At 33.5% G+C, this 18,057-nt stretch overlaps 1 protein-coding gene across 3 annotated transcripts in view; it reads left to right on the forward strand.

Annotated features, from left to right (window-relative positions):
- LOC129806867 (armadillo segment polarity protein) overlaps positions 1-16,868 on the forward strand; it is a 28,111-nt gene extending 11,243 nt beyond the window's left edge. Inside the window, exons 3-8 of one of the 3 annotated variants that reach the window (XM_055855675.1) lie at positions 864-1,487; positions 3,859-4,868; positions 4,939-5,139; positions 9,004-9,276; positions 9,620-9,713; positions 15,542-16,868. In XM_055855675.1, coding sequence (XP_055711650.1) covers positions 864-1,487; positions 3,859-4,868; positions 4,939-5,139; positions 9,004-9,276; positions 9,620-9,713; positions 15,542-15,756 — 2,417 coding nt within the window. In that variant the 3' untranslated portion in view covers positions 15,757-16,868. Of the gene's footprint in view, positions 1-863; positions 1,488-3,858; positions 4,869-4,938; positions 5,140-9,003; positions 9,277-9,619; positions 9,714-9,939; positions 10,002-15,541 lie in introns of those variants that run through there. The other 2 variants (XM_055855676.1, XM_055855677.1) reach the window with 2 other exon arrangements.
- The last annotated feature ends 1,189 nt before the right edge of the window (positions 16,869-18,057 follow it).

Raw genomic sequence — 18,057 nt, forward strand, 5'->3', positions numbered from 1 at the left:
GTTTTGTAAAAGATAATTTAGTGACCATTCTCAAAAATGCTAAGGCAAATAGTACCAGGCACGGGGTATTATCACATTTTGATTCGCTTTATTACGCGCTTCCGTAAATTAAAAAAATACCTAGATGACATATTTTCATAGGAAATTTATTCCTCTACACCTTTTTAAAACACAGTTTTCTCTATCTGAACGAGAAAAGCACTTTTCAAGCTATTTTAGAAAAAAAAAAACACACACAAAAAACTGCTAATCGTTTGACCAATGAAAACAAAAAGCGGCGAGACCCGGAAATGATGTTTCTTCTCGCCGTAAGACATCAGAAATTGCTTCGGTCTTTGGTACTTTTTGCTCCATACCTTTTGTTACTTTTTACCCCAAGTGGTCATTTTTAATAAAAGGATTTCTGGAGAAAAGAATCTTTGTCAAATTCTAAAATAGATAGTGGTTTCGTATTCGAAGAATCCAAATCATTTAGGAAATACTTACCAGTGCATCAATTTTGGAAAATCTGTTGTAAGGAAAACATTTCAAAAATAGGGCTAAAAATTTCGATATTTCTTATTTTCTAAATTTCTTGTTTGAATTCTAAGAAGCCTACGACTTTGAAGAAGGTCTATAGAGGCCATCTATGGAAAAAATTTCAAGCCTCTATCTCCTTTATCTTGGAAGTTATTGAATTTTAAAATTTTCGATTTGTGACTTTTTACCCCAGTGTCCCCTACACAGTAAAAAAAAAGAGTATAATATTTCCTTCTTGTTTCCCTTGTACGTTCTTCAAGAGTTCATTGAGCTTTAAAATTAAGTAATTTAGATTTAAAATCCTTGATGAGTTAGCACGTTTTTTCTTTGTGTTTGGTCCACAGTGTCGCATAATCAATACAATCCACCGGACTTGCCGATGGTGTCTGCTAAAGAGCAGACACTGATGTGGCAGCAGAACTCCTACATGGGTGATTCTGGTATTCATTCGGGAGCCGTCACCCAGGTACCATCGTTGAGTGGCAAAGAGGATGACGAAATGGATGGTGATCCTTTGATGTTTGACCTTGATCAGGGCTTTACTCAAAATTTCACTCAAGATCAAGTTGATGATATTAATCAACAATTGAGTCAAACCCGATCACAGCGTGTCAGGGCTGCCATGTTCCCCGAGACTCTCGAAGAGGGCATTGAGATCCCATCGACACAATTTGATCCGCAGCAGCCAACAGCTGTACAGCGTCTGTCTGAGCCATCGCAGATGCTGAAGCATGCTGTGGTGAACTTAATCAACTATCAGGATGATGCCGATTTGGCAACAAGAGCTATTCCTGAGTTGATAAAGTTGCTCAATGATGAGGATCAAGTTGTGGTGAGTCAGGCAGCCATGATGGTCCATCAATTGTCAAAGAAGGAAGCTTCGAGGCATGCCATTATGAACAGCCCTCAGATGGTGGCGGCTCTCGTGCGTGCCATTTCCAACAGCAACGATTTGGAAACCACTAAAGGTCAGTTTGATGCATATTTAAATTATGACACATTATGTCAGTTTGACAGATTCCAATCTGTCAAAGTTTCATATGTGTTTCATATACACATATTTTTTAATGATAATGCTTTTCAATTTATAGATATTTTAGGAAATTCTACCCAAAATTTAGGTCATTTAAATTTTTTTGACAACTTCTATATAAGTGACAGGTAGTTTTTCTGTCAAAGTGACAGTGTGATTTCTTTGGATTTTTTTAATCTAAAAATTTTTTGGTACAGCAGCTGTCATGCAGTTATGCTTTTTTTAATTTATTGTTTCTATTTATTATTTATTGAAAAAGAATTAGGGGGAGATATAGTACTTTGACAGCTGCTGTCATTTTGACATTAACTATCTGTCAAAGTGACAGCTTTCTTATTCAAAAGGACAAAGTCAGACTACTAAATATTTCCTTTATTACCTATCAAAATTTAAAATTGACCTTAAAAAAATTATCCTGGTGTAAGACTATAGTGGAAATACATCTTCCCAAAAGCTGTCAGTTAAATAAATATTAAACCATCAGATCATATTGACAAGTAACAAATTAATATCTTTATAAGAATTGAAAAATAAATAAATAAATAAATTTCCAGCTGACGAAGCAGTAAATAATAAACGATAATGCTTAAAAATTAAAAAATAACATGCAAAAAAAATAGTTTGACAACTGCTGTTAAATATGACAGTCATTGACAAAAGTGACAGTTTTCTTACAAATTTATTTTTTGTCAAATTTTGTTTTTAGTTTTTAATGAAAGGAGCTTCTTTTTACTTTTTTATTTTGAAGTTGATAGAAGGCTAGAAAAATATTTTGAATCCATTTACCAGTTCGGCCATAAAATTTACTATTGAAGGAATAATAAATAATCAAAGAATTGTAAAATAAACATCGAGCTGACGAAGTGGTAACTAATAAAAAATACGATTGAATGATTAAAAAAAAAAATAAAAATATATAAAAAAATTGACAACAGCTGTCAAATTTGACAATCTTCTTGAAAAATGACATACAGTAGACTCTCTCAAATTCGTGCATTTGGGACCGAAATGTCACCCAAATTATAGAAAAATTCGGGCATCAAATTCTTCGAAATGCAACGATTTTTTGATCACCTGCATACACATATTAACCCTCTAACGTCAAATTTTTAAATATGCAAAAAAATGTAGTGTGATAATTTTTTCTAGACTAATTACGGTTCAATAAACTCAAAAATACCGTTCGTTCTTCATTTTCACTTTTAGTTTAGGCGAAAAATGCAAAAATAAAAAAAATATTGAAACTCTTTTTGCTTCTAAAATTCACATTTTTACTTTTCAAATGTTTTAAATAAAATACACAAAGTAGAACGATATATCTTTCAGTGAAAATTAAATTTATTTTAGTCAGATTACTTTAAACCGGTATTTTTCTTAATTTTGGAAATGAGATTTTTTCCACAAAAAAAATTCCTACTTTTTCTCTGGCCTGTCACACAAAACTTTGGATAGCAATTAAACGAAGAGTCAAAATGAGTTCAAACCTTGAATGGATGTTAGCAAGAGTATTACCGAGGATATTATAGCAATTCTGAATAAATAAAACCTTTATTGTCGCTGTAAATTCGATTTTTGTAATGCTACCCTGCAGTGACTCTTAACCGTTAGAGGGTTAAGTTTGCATGCTCATATTAATTATAAATTTCATGAAAGCCCCAAAATAATGCAAAATGACATTACAATTGAGTATACTGAGCAAACTGAGCATATTTGCTTCATTCAATATAATCAATCGAATTTGAAAAATGTCAACAAACTTTTTTTTTAAATTCAACTGCTGAACGAATTAAAAAGTAGCCCGATAGGAGCCGAATTAGCGAGAGTCCTGTATCTTTCTCAAGTTAATTTTTAGTTTTTCTTTTTAATTAAAAAAGAAGCAGTTTTTGTTTTGTTGGAGAGCTTAAAAATTTTTTTGAAGTCACCTGTCAATTTGACAGATTTTGAATAATTTATATATCAATAATTTCTAAAAGTCAAGACAATTATTTTGCAACGTATAACCATTTTCTTTTGAGAAGTTGTTATCAAAAATTTAAGTCACCTACTTTTTGACAGCTTCTGTCACTTTGACAGATGAGTCTATCTGTCAAGATGACAGTTTATTTCAAATCATATATATATAAATGAAAATAACAGTTGATTCCTTTGCAAGAACTAACACAGAAATTATTAGGAAAAAAGTTTGTAAGATTAGAATGAAAAGATATATTTTTCTGCGGGGGTTCAGAGAATTGTTCTTTGTAAATTAACGAAATTGTTGTTATTTGGGTGCGGTTTCTTTTTTTTTCCCCTTGCGATGTGTAAAGGTGCCGTGGGTACTCTGCACAATTTATCGCACCATCGTCAGGGTCTCCTGGCCATATTCAAGAGTGGTGGTATTCCGGCTCTGGTGAAATTGCTCTCATCACCCGTTGAATCTGTGCTCTTCTATGCGATTACGACACTCCACAATTTGTTGCTGCATCAGGACGGTTCCAAAATGGCAGTGAGACTTGCAGGTGGCCTGCAGAAGATGGTAGCGCTCTTGCAGCGCAACAATGTCAAATTTTTGGCGATCGTCACTGACTGTCTGCAAATTCTGGCGTACGGTAATCAAGAGAGCAAACTTATCATTCTTGCCTCCACTGGACCCATTGAACTTGTTCGCATTATGCGTTCATATGATTATGAGAAATTGCTGTGGACAACATCGAGGGTATTGAAGGTGTTGTCTGTCTGCTCAAGCAATAAACCAGCAATTGTCGATGCTGGTGGTATGCAGGCATTGGCTATGCACTTGGGCAATCCATCACAGCGTCTTGTGCAGAATTGTCTGTGGACGCTGCGAAATTTGTCTGATGCTGCTACAAAAGTTGATGGGTTGGATGGGCTATTGCAGTCTCTGGTACAGGTTTTGGCATCAACTGATGTCAATGTTGTGACATGTGCTGCTGGCATCTTGTCCAATTTGACGTGCAACAATCAACGCAATAAGATAACGGTGTGTCAAGTGGGTGGGGTTGATGCACTTGTACGCACCATCATCAATGCTGGAGATCGTGAAGAAATAACGGAGCCGGCTGTCTGTGCTCTGCGTCATCTCACATCGCGTCATGTTGAGAGTGAGATGGCACAGAATGCTGTGAGGCTCAATTATGGGCTTCCGGTGATTGTTAAATTGCTCCATCCACCGAGTCGTTGGCCATTGATCAAGGCTGTCATTGGCCTGATCAGAAATCTGGCTCTCTGTTCAGCCAATCATGCTCCATTGCGAGAGCACGGAGCTATTCATCATCTGGTTAGGCTTCTAATGAGAGCCTTCCAGGATACTCAGAGGGTGAGTTTGCACCCCCCTTTGAAAGCAAAATCCCTCGCCTCTGACCATTTTCACGCGTTTTGATTTGCAGCAACGAAATTCCGTGGCCAGTACAGGGTCACAGCAGCCAGGAGCTTATGCTGATGGCGTACGGATGGAGGAGATTGTCGAGGGGACAGTTGGAGCACTGCACATCCTTGCCAGGGAATCCCACAATCGCGCCCTCATTCGCCAGCAGGCTGTCATCCCCATCTTCGTGCAGTTGCTCTTCAACGAGATTGAAAATATTCAGGTAAGGGCTTCCTTCTTTCTCTCTGATCCCATTGGCAGCAAAGAGGTATTTGGTTGATAAAGATTAAAAAAAAAACGAGAATTAGTAAAAAAAAAAGGGGTGGCAAAGCGTCCCAGGCTTTGCGAAATGGTTGAACTCGTGACTTAGATGCTATACCGCAAAAGAACTTTTACATCATTTACCGTTTACCGGTGCTCAATCAATTTCAACCGATTCATAAATCACTCAAAAGATCCCCCAAAACAGTTTTAAACGTAATATTTTTTTTTCAGACGAAAATTAGTTAACGGTTATGAACCGGTTCAAAACCGATTGGAACCGGTTCAGTTTTGTGGCAAATTCCAAGACCTTTCCAACAACCCCAAACATGACCCCATTCGCTTGATAAATGCACTCTTTAGAGCCTTTTTAACTTTTGACCTTGAAAAACCGTAATTAGGAATGATTCAACGGTATTTTCGTATATGGACGAGATATCCGCCTGGGTAATTTTTAAAACATATCCAAAAATGAAAAAACAAATCGTACGACGCGTTTTCGAGCAATCCCAAAAAAACTCCCAAAGTTTTCCTCATAATTGTTCTAGATTTTTGAAAGGTAACTTCACTGACGTAAATTTTACGATATTCTTACCATAGGATAATTAATTTTCCCAAAGAGTTCCTTCGAAGCTTGAGGAATAAATGCAAAATATTTATTTAAAAAGAAAAATGATCATAAAAAAATCACCATAAACATTTTATTACCAAAATGAAAATTTGACGTAAAGAAAACGTAACTTTTACCATGTTAAAGTTGCTTATAGAACCTCTGGTGTTTATGCTAAGTAAAACGGGACTTTTCGCAATTTATTTAGTTATCAAAATTACCCCCAAAAAATGGTAACTCCACTGACGTAAATTTTAGAATATTCTTACCTTAGGATTTTCAGGCAAAATTAATTTGACTATAATTAGTTTTCGCAAAGAGTTTCTGCGAAAATAATACCTTCTATAAAAGACTCCCCATAAACATTACCAGAATGAAAACTTAACGTAAAGAAAACGTAACATTTACCATGTTAAGGTTGCTTATAGATCCTCTGGTGTTTAAGCTAAGTAAAACAGGATTTTTCGCAATTTATTTAGTTATCATAATTACCCCCAAAAAATGGTAACTCCACTGACGTAAATTTTACGATATTCTAACCTTAGTATTTTCAGTCGTAATTTACAGAGCGACGCAACTTTACAGATCTCGTCTATTAGTGTAACATATGTGTAAGCATAAGCATATTAATCGGGTCTCTCCCGTATGGAATAATTAATAAAGTGCAGTTGCGATTGAACCTTCGATCAAGAAGCATCATCTTTTATTGTATTTTACTTGGTCAGTCGGTCTTTCCTTTGGAGTGGTGCATAGTAAATTGGTCAATTAACTTAAGAGATTTGCGATGCAACTTTACGAACGAGATGTCAAATCTCGTAATTTTATTGGCAGACTCTGTTCAAAACGAGATTTTATATGAACGTGATTTGCGATGCAACCCTGAGTGGTGAATTTTATAAAATATGAATTCCAACCTCAAAACGTCTCATAACTATTGGACACTTTCAGAGGTGCCGCAAAGTACGAGATTCTCTGTTTTTGTGGTTTTTGTGTGCTTTTCGAGAGGAAAAATAAAGAATAATTCTTTTACTACTTGTTTTCTTTATTTGACGTTGATAAATATTTAATTCATTAAAACAAAATATTTTTTCCTTGGAAAATTGGATTTATATATTTTTTAGAAAATATTATTTTATAAATTGACTAACAATCCCAAGTTTTTTCGAACACATTGATAATTCTGCTTACATTATTACCGGTTAAGGGGATTATTCTATCCTTTCTGGTCGCATAATCTAGTCTAGAATAATCTGAAAACATTTCCGGGAGATTAAAAAGACTACAATTTTTGGCGTTGGATCATTTATATCCGCTTCCTAATCCAAGCCACTCGCTAGGAATGAAACATTTGTCCAAACCCTGATAGATCGTTCATTAAAAATGGAAAAGAATTCACTGATAAAATTTGTGGCTGACGATGAAGATGATAAGAGGACGATCTTGGGTCATTGACCTAATTTATATTCCATCAGCTGGAGCAAGATCACCCATTAATTACTTTCACATTTGGGAGTTGGGAGGGAGTTTATTGTGAAAGCAATAAATTTTCGCGCCTATTTTTTAAATTCCAACGGACATTGAAATATACGCTTGCACGAACAGACCATTTGGGGTAAAAAGTAACATAGGGTATGGGGCAAAAAAGTAACAAAACCGAAGCAATTTTTGGTGTTTTATGACGTTTCGCTTGTCGCGTCGTTGGGGCAAAGGGAAATTTTCTACGTTTTGGGAAGTTTTTAGTTTCGCCTTTTGGGGCAAAGGGAAATTTTCTACGTTTTGGGAAGTTTTTAGTTTCGCCTTTTGGGACAAAGGGAAATTTTCTGTATTTTTTCAAGTTATTAGTTTGTCCCTTTGGGGCAAAGGGAAATTTTCTGTATATTGGGATGCTATCAGTAGCGCCCGTAGGGAGAAAGGGAAATTTTCTGTGTTTTTTTTTCTTTTTGAAGTAGTTAGTTTCGCCCTTTGAGGTAAAGGAAAATTTTCTGTGTTTTGGGAAGTTTATATTTTTGTCCTTTGGGACAAAGGAAATTTTCTGGCAAAGAGAAAATTTTGGGAAGTTATAAAATATACTTGAGCAAAATGTATGAAAGACAAGATTTCCAAAGACAAAGTTCCCAAAAAAAAAAAAAAAAAAAAAAAACAAAAATTACCGAAAGAAAGATTCCAAGAACAAATTGTGAAAAACAAAATGGAAAAACGAAGATTCCCTACCCGATCCCAGTGATATTTATTCGGCAACTCTTCGGCTCATTTCGTGAAATAGAATTTTCTTTCCAAAAATAGCCTTTGGAAAAAAACTTTAAAAGCCCTTTTCTCGTTCAGATAGAGAAAACGCTGTTCTACAAAAGTGTAGAAGAATAAATTTTCTATGAAAATATGTCATCTAGGTTTTTTTTTTTTTAATTTACGGGAGCCTGTAATAAAGCGAATCAAAATGTGATAATCCCCCATGCCTGGTACTATTTGGCCCAGCATTTTTGAGAATAGTCACAAAATTACCTTTTAGAAATTGGCTCGATAAACGTATTTCCTTACAAAATAGAGGAAAATTACTTTCACAAAGTTGTAGAGCGGTAAATTTCCTATAAAACTGCGCTAATTAGAAATTTCTGAGGTTTTCGGGTGGCTTGTAAAAGAAATATCCGTTTTGTGACTTTTTGCCCCAGTCTCAATACGTTAATTAGACGTATTGGGTTATTGTGTTTGTTATTTGACAACAATGAGGTACACTGTGAGCCACTGAAAAGTGCTCATTTTACTGGTAATTTTTTAGTCGCAGGAGGGTAATTTTAGAGTCATTCTGACGGAAAATTGCTTCCGAAAATCGATGTATTAATCCTTATTTTTTGTAATCTCACGCTCTGACGACAGTTGGAGGATTTCTTTTTCAATCTAAAGCACGGTTAGAAGACTGTTTTTTTTTTTCGAAAGTGCTGCTTGGGTAAGTTACTTCAAAAAACTTTTTTTTTGGCAATGTTAGAGCCTTTATTTTGTGCTCTAAATTCCAAATTTAACAGATTTCTTCGTGAATATCTCCTGGAAATCCATTGTGAAACGTTGATGATGGGAATAAGGATATTAATTATTAATGATATAAAAGCATTTTCTTTTATCATGCCAAAATCCCTCTAATGCGCTGATGCTAAATTATTCAAAGTGTGAGGGGTACTGTATCATGAGAAAATGAGAATTATTTTGGGGTTTTGTTTTTTTTAGCGTGTTGCTGCGGGAGTTTTGTGCGAACTGGCAGCTGATAAGGAAGGAGCTGAGATGATTGAGCAGGAAGGAGCTACAGCTCCACTCACTGAACTCCTTCATTCGCGCAATGAAGGTGTGGCCACGTATGCGGCTGCAGTGCTATTCCGTATGAGTGAAGATAAGCCCCAGGACTACAAGAAACGTCTCTCCATGGAGCTGACCAATTCGCTCCTGCGAGAGGACAACAATATGTGGAATAATGCAGATCTGGGAATGGGACCGGATTTGCAGGTGAGTGGCAATTTTTTTTGTTTTTAAATTATAAATACAAGAAAAAAAGAAGAGTTTAAGTGTGTTTGTCCCTCGATGTACAAAAGAAATATGTGTGTTGCCCAGAATCAGAGGGGAATGACTGCTTTTTAGTTTTATTCCTTTTTTAAACCTCTATATCCTTATTACAAAAAAAACAAAGAAAATACAAAAAATAATGGATATTAATTTTGAAAAATTTATTTAAAAGGACGTAGCAAGAAAAATTGGTGAAGAAAATTCGATAAATTGACTTTCTTTCCTTTTCCTTTTTTTTTGTTTTTAATTTTTATCGTTACGTTCCTTGTCAATTCCACCTCAATAGGACATGCTGGGTCCCGATCAAGGCTATGAGGGCCTTTATGGACAAGGCCCTCCGAGTGTTCACAGTTCTCATGGTGGACGAGCTTATCAGCAAGGTGAGTATCCCTAAATAGCACAAAAAAAAAAAACATGAGGATCCCTTTTTATCTTAGACACGCCACATAATCTCAAATATATTTACTAACTTGAGGGTAATGATTTTTTTCTTGTACTAGTGCAATATATTTTTGACAGCTATACAAAACTGACATTTTAATAAAAAAAAATAGGTGATTAGAATAAATTCTTTTCTCTCTTTCTCTTTTTTCTTTGTCGTTCTAGCTAAGCCAGCCTAACATATATCATCACTAAAAAGCAAAAAAGAATAAAGCAAAAAAAGAAAAGCATTGAATAAAACAGAGAGAAAAAAAGTTCACCAGAAATTAACTTTAAAAAACAAAAATTAATATTTAAAAAATATCAACTTTATCTTAAAAAAATCTATGTTTAATCCAATCTTCATTTCTTCACAACTCACCAAAAACTTTTGAAATTGTCCGAGCAAAAAATGTTTTAGGTGATTACTTACAATTAAACAAATAATATTTATGTTAAAATTTTTTCTTTTTTGAAAATTTATTTCGTTAATTTTAATGAAATGTTGTGCTTTTTGCTTTATTTCTTTTAAATTTGATGCTTTGTTTTGTAGTTCCTTTTTTTTGCATGATTCTTAATGAGCAGCTTTTTTTAAGTTCGAAAATTCAAATTTTCGAATATAACTTCGGATTTGATATTCATCCCAAATTGTTTTTCGAAATTAATTTTCTGATACCTCCCTGAATATTCGTAATTCCGATTTTCTGACTTCAATATAAATTTATTTTCGAAAATTGAACAAATTGGGTTTTACATACTTCGAAAGTCTTTTTCAAACATTGACTAGACGAAAAATAATATGATAAAAATTCTCTTGAAAAAAAAAAATTCTTAAATCCAGCCTCTATTCGAGATTTTTCAAGCGGTTTGACAGAGTGGCAGAAGCTCTTGTGAGAATTCAGCTTTACTCCTGGTTTTTTCTTGTGACCATGGAGAAGATACAGTGAGTGTCAATAGTTTGTTGCCTAATGGATGTTTGAGAAATCAAGTGAAAAAAATGATAGAAAAAAATACTTTTCCAAATTTTTCTTTTTGCAGATGAGTTCCTTGTAATCCGTAGATATTATTTATAATTTTCAAAAAAAATAATTAATTTTATTTCATATCAAAAATAATTGTTTTCCAAAAGTTGGTCATATTTGAAAAATCAAAAGTTTGTTGCCTCATTAAAAAAACTAATTCAAAATGGTGAAAACGTGCAACTAACTTTATGTAAACCGGTTACATTTTGAGCTTACGTCATTTGATAGGCAAATGGTGGATTTGTACATTTTTAAGGCTGCCAATGTTAAATATATAGGTGTAAGAGTGATGATAAATAACAAGAAATAATCAGTTTTTTGATAATTCATAATTTAGGTTATAATGGCAAATTACAAAAAGTTGAAAGGTGGGATATTGTCCAGAGATACTGCTGGAAGGAATCGGCGTCGCTTAATTGCCAAATTTTATGGAAATTCATGAAAAGTTATACATAAAATGGTCAAATATTATAGTTATGAGGCACGAGTACATCTGAAAAACGCTACTGGTAGACCCAGGGTTTCGACTCAGAAAGTCGATAACCGCATTCTAGGTATCTCTGATAGTAACCCCATGATGTTTGCTTCAAAAATTCAGAGTCGGCTGGTTACAGAAGGCATACAGGCTTCAAATGCTTCGAAAATCAAACTCAAAATGAAAGAAAATATAAGAATAGGTACTTGGCTCGCAAGATTCCATTGGTAAGCAAAACCAAACTGTGTAAGAGGTTGTATTTTTACGTTTTTAGCATGCTCCAAGTGAATTTACAACCTTTTAACCAGATTGGTTTTGTTTACCAATGGAAACCTGCAAACCAAGTAATTATTCTTACCACTTTCATTAATTTGCGGTTGGTTTTGAAGCCTGTATGCCTTCTGTAACCAGCCGACTCTGAATTTTTGAAGCAAACATCATGGGGTTACTATCAGAGATACCTAGAATGCGGTTATCGACTTTCTGAGTCGAAACCCTGGGTCTACCAGTAGCGTTTTTCAGATGTACTCGTGCCTCATAACTATAATATTTGACCATTTTATGTATAACTTTTCATGAATTTCCATAAAATTTGGCAATTAAGCGACGCCGATTCCTTCCAGCAGTATCTCTGGACAATATCCCACCTTTCAACTTTTTGTAATTTGCCATTATAACCTAAATTATGAATTATCAAAAAACTGATTATTTCTTGTTATTTATCATCACTCTTACACCTATATATTTAACATTGGCAGCCTTAAAAATGTACAAATCCACCATTTGCCTATCAAATGACGTAAGCTCAAAATGTAACCGGTTTACATAAAGTTAGTTGCACGTTTTCACCATTTTGAATTAGTTTTTTTAATGAGGCAACAAACTTTTGATTTTTCAAATATGACCAACTTTTGGAAAACAATTATTTTTGATATGAAATAAAATTAATTATTTTTTTTGAAAATTATAAATAATATCTACGGATTACAGGGAAGTCATTTGCAAAAAGAAAAATTTGGAAAAGTATTTTTTTCTATCATTTTTTTCACTTGATTTCTCAAACATCCATTAGGCAACAAACTATTGACACTCACTGTATTTGGATGAAGAAAGAACTTAAAATTTAGACATCTCTTAACTGGAGATGATTTATCTCCTTAACCGTGGTGGAGCAATTCCTGCAAAGGGATAATGCTTCTAAAAACAGTTTGAGATCTCTAATATCCTAATAAGTCCAAGACGTGAATTTTGCAATGCAAAGCACAAATTCCACTCATACCGGATGCTAGCAGATGAAGTTTGTCCGAGAAAAAAAGACATTCCAAGAGAGGAATTGTGTAATGGTCTAGTAATGCCATATGACAAATTCGGTTCGAATCTTAGGAGAGCTTTTTCGAAAATGCGATTCTGTAGCCGTGACATTGCCATTTCAGCTCACGTGGCATTGTCAGAAGTCACATATTTGAGATTTCTGGCAATTCAAATGACAATTAATTTTGTTAAACAAATCAGCCAAGACGTATACTGTATTTGCATAATATCATCAAGTAAAGGGATTTCATTAAAAATTCAATGAATTGCATTTTCGAACTCATGATATATGACAAAAAAAGCTCGAATGGCATTATCAGGTTTCCAACTCACGCGTGACAATGCCATGAAAATTACAGAATTCCGCTACAAGATCGATTTCAAAAACTAAAAAAAAAGAAGACAGTGGCTTCGTCTAGTAATGATCTTTCGAAGATACAAAGCCAAGCCAAACCTATTCGAAAATCTACCGGAAGCCTAAAGTACTAATCCACGTACACGCCGCTTTAGCGCTGATTGTTCTGGCATTTCGAATTTCGGTATTCTTGACACTTCATTCGTCATCAGTGTCAACAACAGTGTGTTAACCTTTGCTACAAAAAAAGAATTTTCATATCGTCTTATAGAATTTCAATTACATTAAAATAAATGTCCTATTCTTGAACTTGCTTTTGTGTAACTCGTCGGTTTAACTGTTCAAACTTTCAACGGGTTTTTAGGTAAGTTCTCTCTGATATACTTTCGAATCGGTACAGAAAAAAACCTCAACCGGAGGGAGCTGTCAAATCGGGAAGGTCTCGAGGGTCTCGAGTGTAAACATCTTGCAAGGAAAATCCAAACAACGAAGCTCATAATATTCCTGTTCCTTTACTAAATCCCTTCATAATGTCTGAGCAGTTCCTTTGACAGCTACTTTGGTATTCTTTATAAATTTTTATCATTTTTTTAGTACGAAAATTTGTTATATTGTTCGATTTTTTCGAAAATTCAACATTTTATGCAAATAAAAAACTATTTACCTTTTAGCCGAGACACTTTGGAGAATCAAATTCATATTAGCATACCGATAACAGATTTTTAATTGAAAATGGAATAGGTTAGACTTAAAAAGCCCACGGTCTCTAAGAAAGAAAAGGCATTCGAAGATCGGTTTCGATTGGTTTCATTCGGAGATCAATTTCACCACTTCGAAATTCGGATATTCAAATTTTTAAATGGTGTTGAATGCCAACTCATGTGTCAGTCTTCATTTCAAATCACTCAATAACTCTTATTTACAGCTACTTATCGTGGTATTTCATGAATTTCGAAAACCTTGTGCAAAAGTTTTGTTTGATAATTCGAAATTGATTTTTAGTCAAGACACTATTGGAGAATTAAACTCCAGTTAAGAGTGAAACATATAGATTGACTAAGAAAATTCCTATGAGAGGTCTAAATTTTTTACTAGAAATTAGATTACTTTTATATTAAAAAACCTAAAGGAGTAATCGATTACAGATCTCAATTAAGCTTTTAGGCTTTCGTAGTATTCGACCAGCAATCTTCAACGCACACCGAAAGCACAATTTGTCCTAAAACTCTAGTTTATTCAAAAAATTAAAAACACCTATCATGTCATTTCTTATTTAGAAGCCAAACGATTACGGATTATTCACTGAGGTTTTCGGTAAACTATTCGAATTTTGAAAATCCGTCCCATTATGGTAAAAAAAGGTCTATCTGCAATCTTCAAGATTTCTAGAAGTGTTTTCTTATAAATTATAGTCAAGTCTGTGCGAAAGATATTCTAGTTCGAAAATTAAAAGGTTTCTTTTTAAGTTATCTTTCCGAAATTGACTTACGAAAACGTCCCCAAGCTCCATTGGATTTTTTTTTTATAAATTGTGACTTGTCTTCCTTCTATTTTTCTATTGTAAACGATTAGAGATTATTTACCGGGTTTTTCGCTAAACTATTCGAATTTCGAAGATCTGTGCCGTTATGGTAAAAAAGAGTTTATCTGCGACCTCCAAGATTCAAGAAGTGTTTTCTCATAAATTATAGTAAAATTTGTATGGAGGATTTTCTAGTTCGAAAATTAAATTTTTTTTTGTTTTGAAGTCATCTTTTCGAAACTGACTTTCGAAGTTGCTTTACATATCGGAAACGTCCCCAAGGTCCATTTGATTTGATTCAATTCCATTTGATTTGATTTGATTCAAAGGTACAATTGATTTTCCTTCTATATTTCAATTCAAAAATATTTCTATTGCAAACGATTAGAGATTATTTACTGAGCTTTTCGGTAAACCATTCGAATTTCGAAGATCTGTGCCATTATGTCAAAAAAAGAGCCTATCTTGAAGTTTGAAGATTCCTATAAGTATTTTCTCATCAATTGTAGTGATATCTGTGTGAAAGATTTTCTAATTTAAAAATTAAAAGGTTTTTTTTTAAGATATCTTTTCGAAATTGACTTTCGAAGTTGCTTTCAATATCGAAAACGTGCCCAAGGCTCTTTTGATTTTTTTAAAATAAATTATGCCTTTGATTTTCCTTCTATTTTTCTATTGTAAACGATTAGAGATTATTTACCGGCCTTTTTGGTAAACTATTCGAATTTCGAGGATCTGTGCCTTTATTTAAAAAAAGAGTATATCTTCAATCTTCAAGATTTCAAGAAGTGTTTTCTCATCAATTATAGTAAAGTCTGTGCGAAAGATTTTCTAGTTCGAAAATTAAAAGTTTTTTTGAAGTCATCTTTTCGAAATTGACTTTCGAAGTTGCTTTCAATATCGAAAATGACCCAAAGGCCCATTGTTTTTTTTTTACATAAATTGTGCCTTTTATTTTCTTTCTATTTTTCAATTGTAAAATTCTTTTTAATTAAATATTTTTGGTTTTGACTTTTTTTTTTTAATTTCCTGATTTATTTTTAAATTCATTTATTTGTGGGAGTGTCAAAAATTCACTGGAAAAATACCGATAATGCTTTCAGGCTACGATACTCTTCCGATAGATTCGATGCAGGGTCTGGAGATTGGCGGTGGGATTGGACCTCCAGGGGCTAATCCCACCTCGCCATACTGCATGGACATGGATGTGGGGGAAATGGGTGCTGGGGAGTTGTCTTTTGAGCATCTGGAGGCAATGCCATCGCCACCACAAGCTACAGATAATCAGGCAGCTGCCTGGTATGATACTGACTTGTGAGTGCAACGATCCCCATTTCCATCTTCATTTCAGATCATTTTATTCCTTCGATTTTTACAAAAGAGAAAAAAAAAACATTTTTATACATTTTTTTTCGTTTAGATTCTAAGATGAGAGATTTTTTTCTTTTCAATATTTTAGAAAGTATATTTTATATTTTATTGGAAGAAAGTATATACAGATGATATACAATTGCAATTGATCAGCATTCTCCTTGATCCCAGTTTTTTTTTTTTAATATTTTGACGATGATTGAGAAGCTGTTTTATTATTTTTTATGTTTAAAAATCGTTTTTTAAAGAAATATTGAGATATTTTAATAGTGAAAAAAAATCAAATAAATGGAAAATAACAGGGTGAACAACAAAAAAAATGAGAAAATATTTAAGAAAATTTTACATAACAATTAAAATGACTTTCTAGAAGAAAAAAAAAGCATCAATTTGTCATTCATTTAACTTTACAGAATACAGTATTGCTCTACGATGTAAGTGTTTGTAGGATTTAAGGACAAAAAAAAATGTAATTTTAAGTTTAAAAAAAAGAATATAGATAAAAAAGCAGGATAAATTTAAAAGAAAGGTCGTAGATTTCATCATGAAAAAAAAGTTTATAAATGTATCTTTCAAAAAAAAACTACTTACGATTTTCAAAAAGGAATGATGAAAATTTCTAGAGTAAAGTAAAATATTTAGTGGAAAGGATAAATTTTTAGAATTTTAAGAATTGTTCACTCTCGCCCTTCACGCGATGAGTTGTATTTGCATAAGAATTGTCCCCCAAACTTTGGCCAAAATGATGAAAGAGAGAAAGATGCATTAACTGTAATGTGAGTGTTTTTTAGCACATTTTAAAAGAGTAATATCTTACAATAGATAAGTTTTCATTTTATTTTTTAGATAAAACAATAATAGACGGATAATCTCTGAATTTTTTTGTATCACAAGAAGGAGAACTATTTAAAATATTCATTTTATTTTTTTGCTGATAGGAACACATTTAGGTGTTTACATTCATAAGGAAATAGACTTTTATTTTGACGCATTGCGTGCACAAAACCATCTTATAATATGCACAATTTTAATAAAAAATAATTATATAAAGAATACAAATCTTGGTGTTTTTTTCTTTATGGAAGTCCTTTTCTCTTGGCATTTTTCTGTTGAAGGGTTTTTGTGAAATGGTGGATGTCTCAGCTAACACTTTTCAGTTATAATGGTGCTATTCCTACACTGAGAGAAATCCGAAAGAGTTAAAATAGCATTCCGGAAATGTTTATTTTACCCTGCAGTATTGATCCGAAATCGGTGTAAATATCATGTTTTTTAGATGTATTAGGGGTTAAAGTTACCCTTTTTCATGTTAATTTTACCCTTAAAAAGGTGTAAAATTAACATTAAAAAATGTTGATATATTTTTACACCTAAAAGATGTTAAAGTTATGAGGAAAAAAGTTAATCGCACCCCCATTTTTTCTCAGTGAACAAAAAAATGAGCATGTTTTTTAGCACATTACTGTTCTCAAGTACTAAAAAGACTATGACTGTTCCTATATGTTATTTCGATTAATGCCAGATGACTGTGATCGGGTGAAAACTTGCTCTGCGGGAATATTCGAATTCGGATTTCAGTTGGGAAATCGACAAGATTAATTCAATGTTTTCACTTTCATAGTATTTTGTACATTTTCTTTATCATGATTGACAAGATGTAAGGTTCTTCTCTCTACACAAAAACTTCGTATTTTCCCCAGTCCTCGTCGTGTTTCAAAATCACGAAATAGTCATGACAGGAACCGATACAAAAGAAAAGTTCAACCGAAATCCGAATTCGAATATTCCCTCAGAGCAAACTTTTACCCGATCACAATGCCATCAGTATGGATGGTATGGAGTAACTTGTCATGTCAGCTTGGTGGCGTGATGCAGAATGACCGGGATTTGGCAACTTTAGCTTCAACGGCGAGTTTTTCCAGGTTTTCCAAGAGTTTTCCCGTGAATTCTCAGTGGTGAAAAGTTCGTATGCAGCATTAAAATTCTCTACTCATTATTTTCCTTGAAATGACGTATGAGAACAGACATTGTCTTTTTTAGTACTTGAGAACAGTAATGTGCTAAAAAAAAACATGGTCACTTTTTCATTGCAATAGCACCATAAGGCCCATTCAGACGAAGGTGAACCCCCAAATAGACTCAGTCTGATCCTTGAATATTTAGCAGTAAAGGATCAGCCCAAACTATTTTAGGGCCCAAATAGACTCAGATCTTCGTTAATATTATTAGATCCGTCAAAGAATCGGTT

The sequence above is a fragment of the Phlebotomus papatasi genome, chromosome 3, assembly GCF_024763615.1.
Source record: "Phlebotomus papatasi isolate M1 chromosome 3, Ppap_2.1, whole genome shotgun sequence".
Taxonomy (NCBI): domain Eukaryota; kingdom Metazoa; phylum Arthropoda; class Insecta; order Diptera; family Psychodidae; genus Phlebotomus; species Phlebotomus papatasi.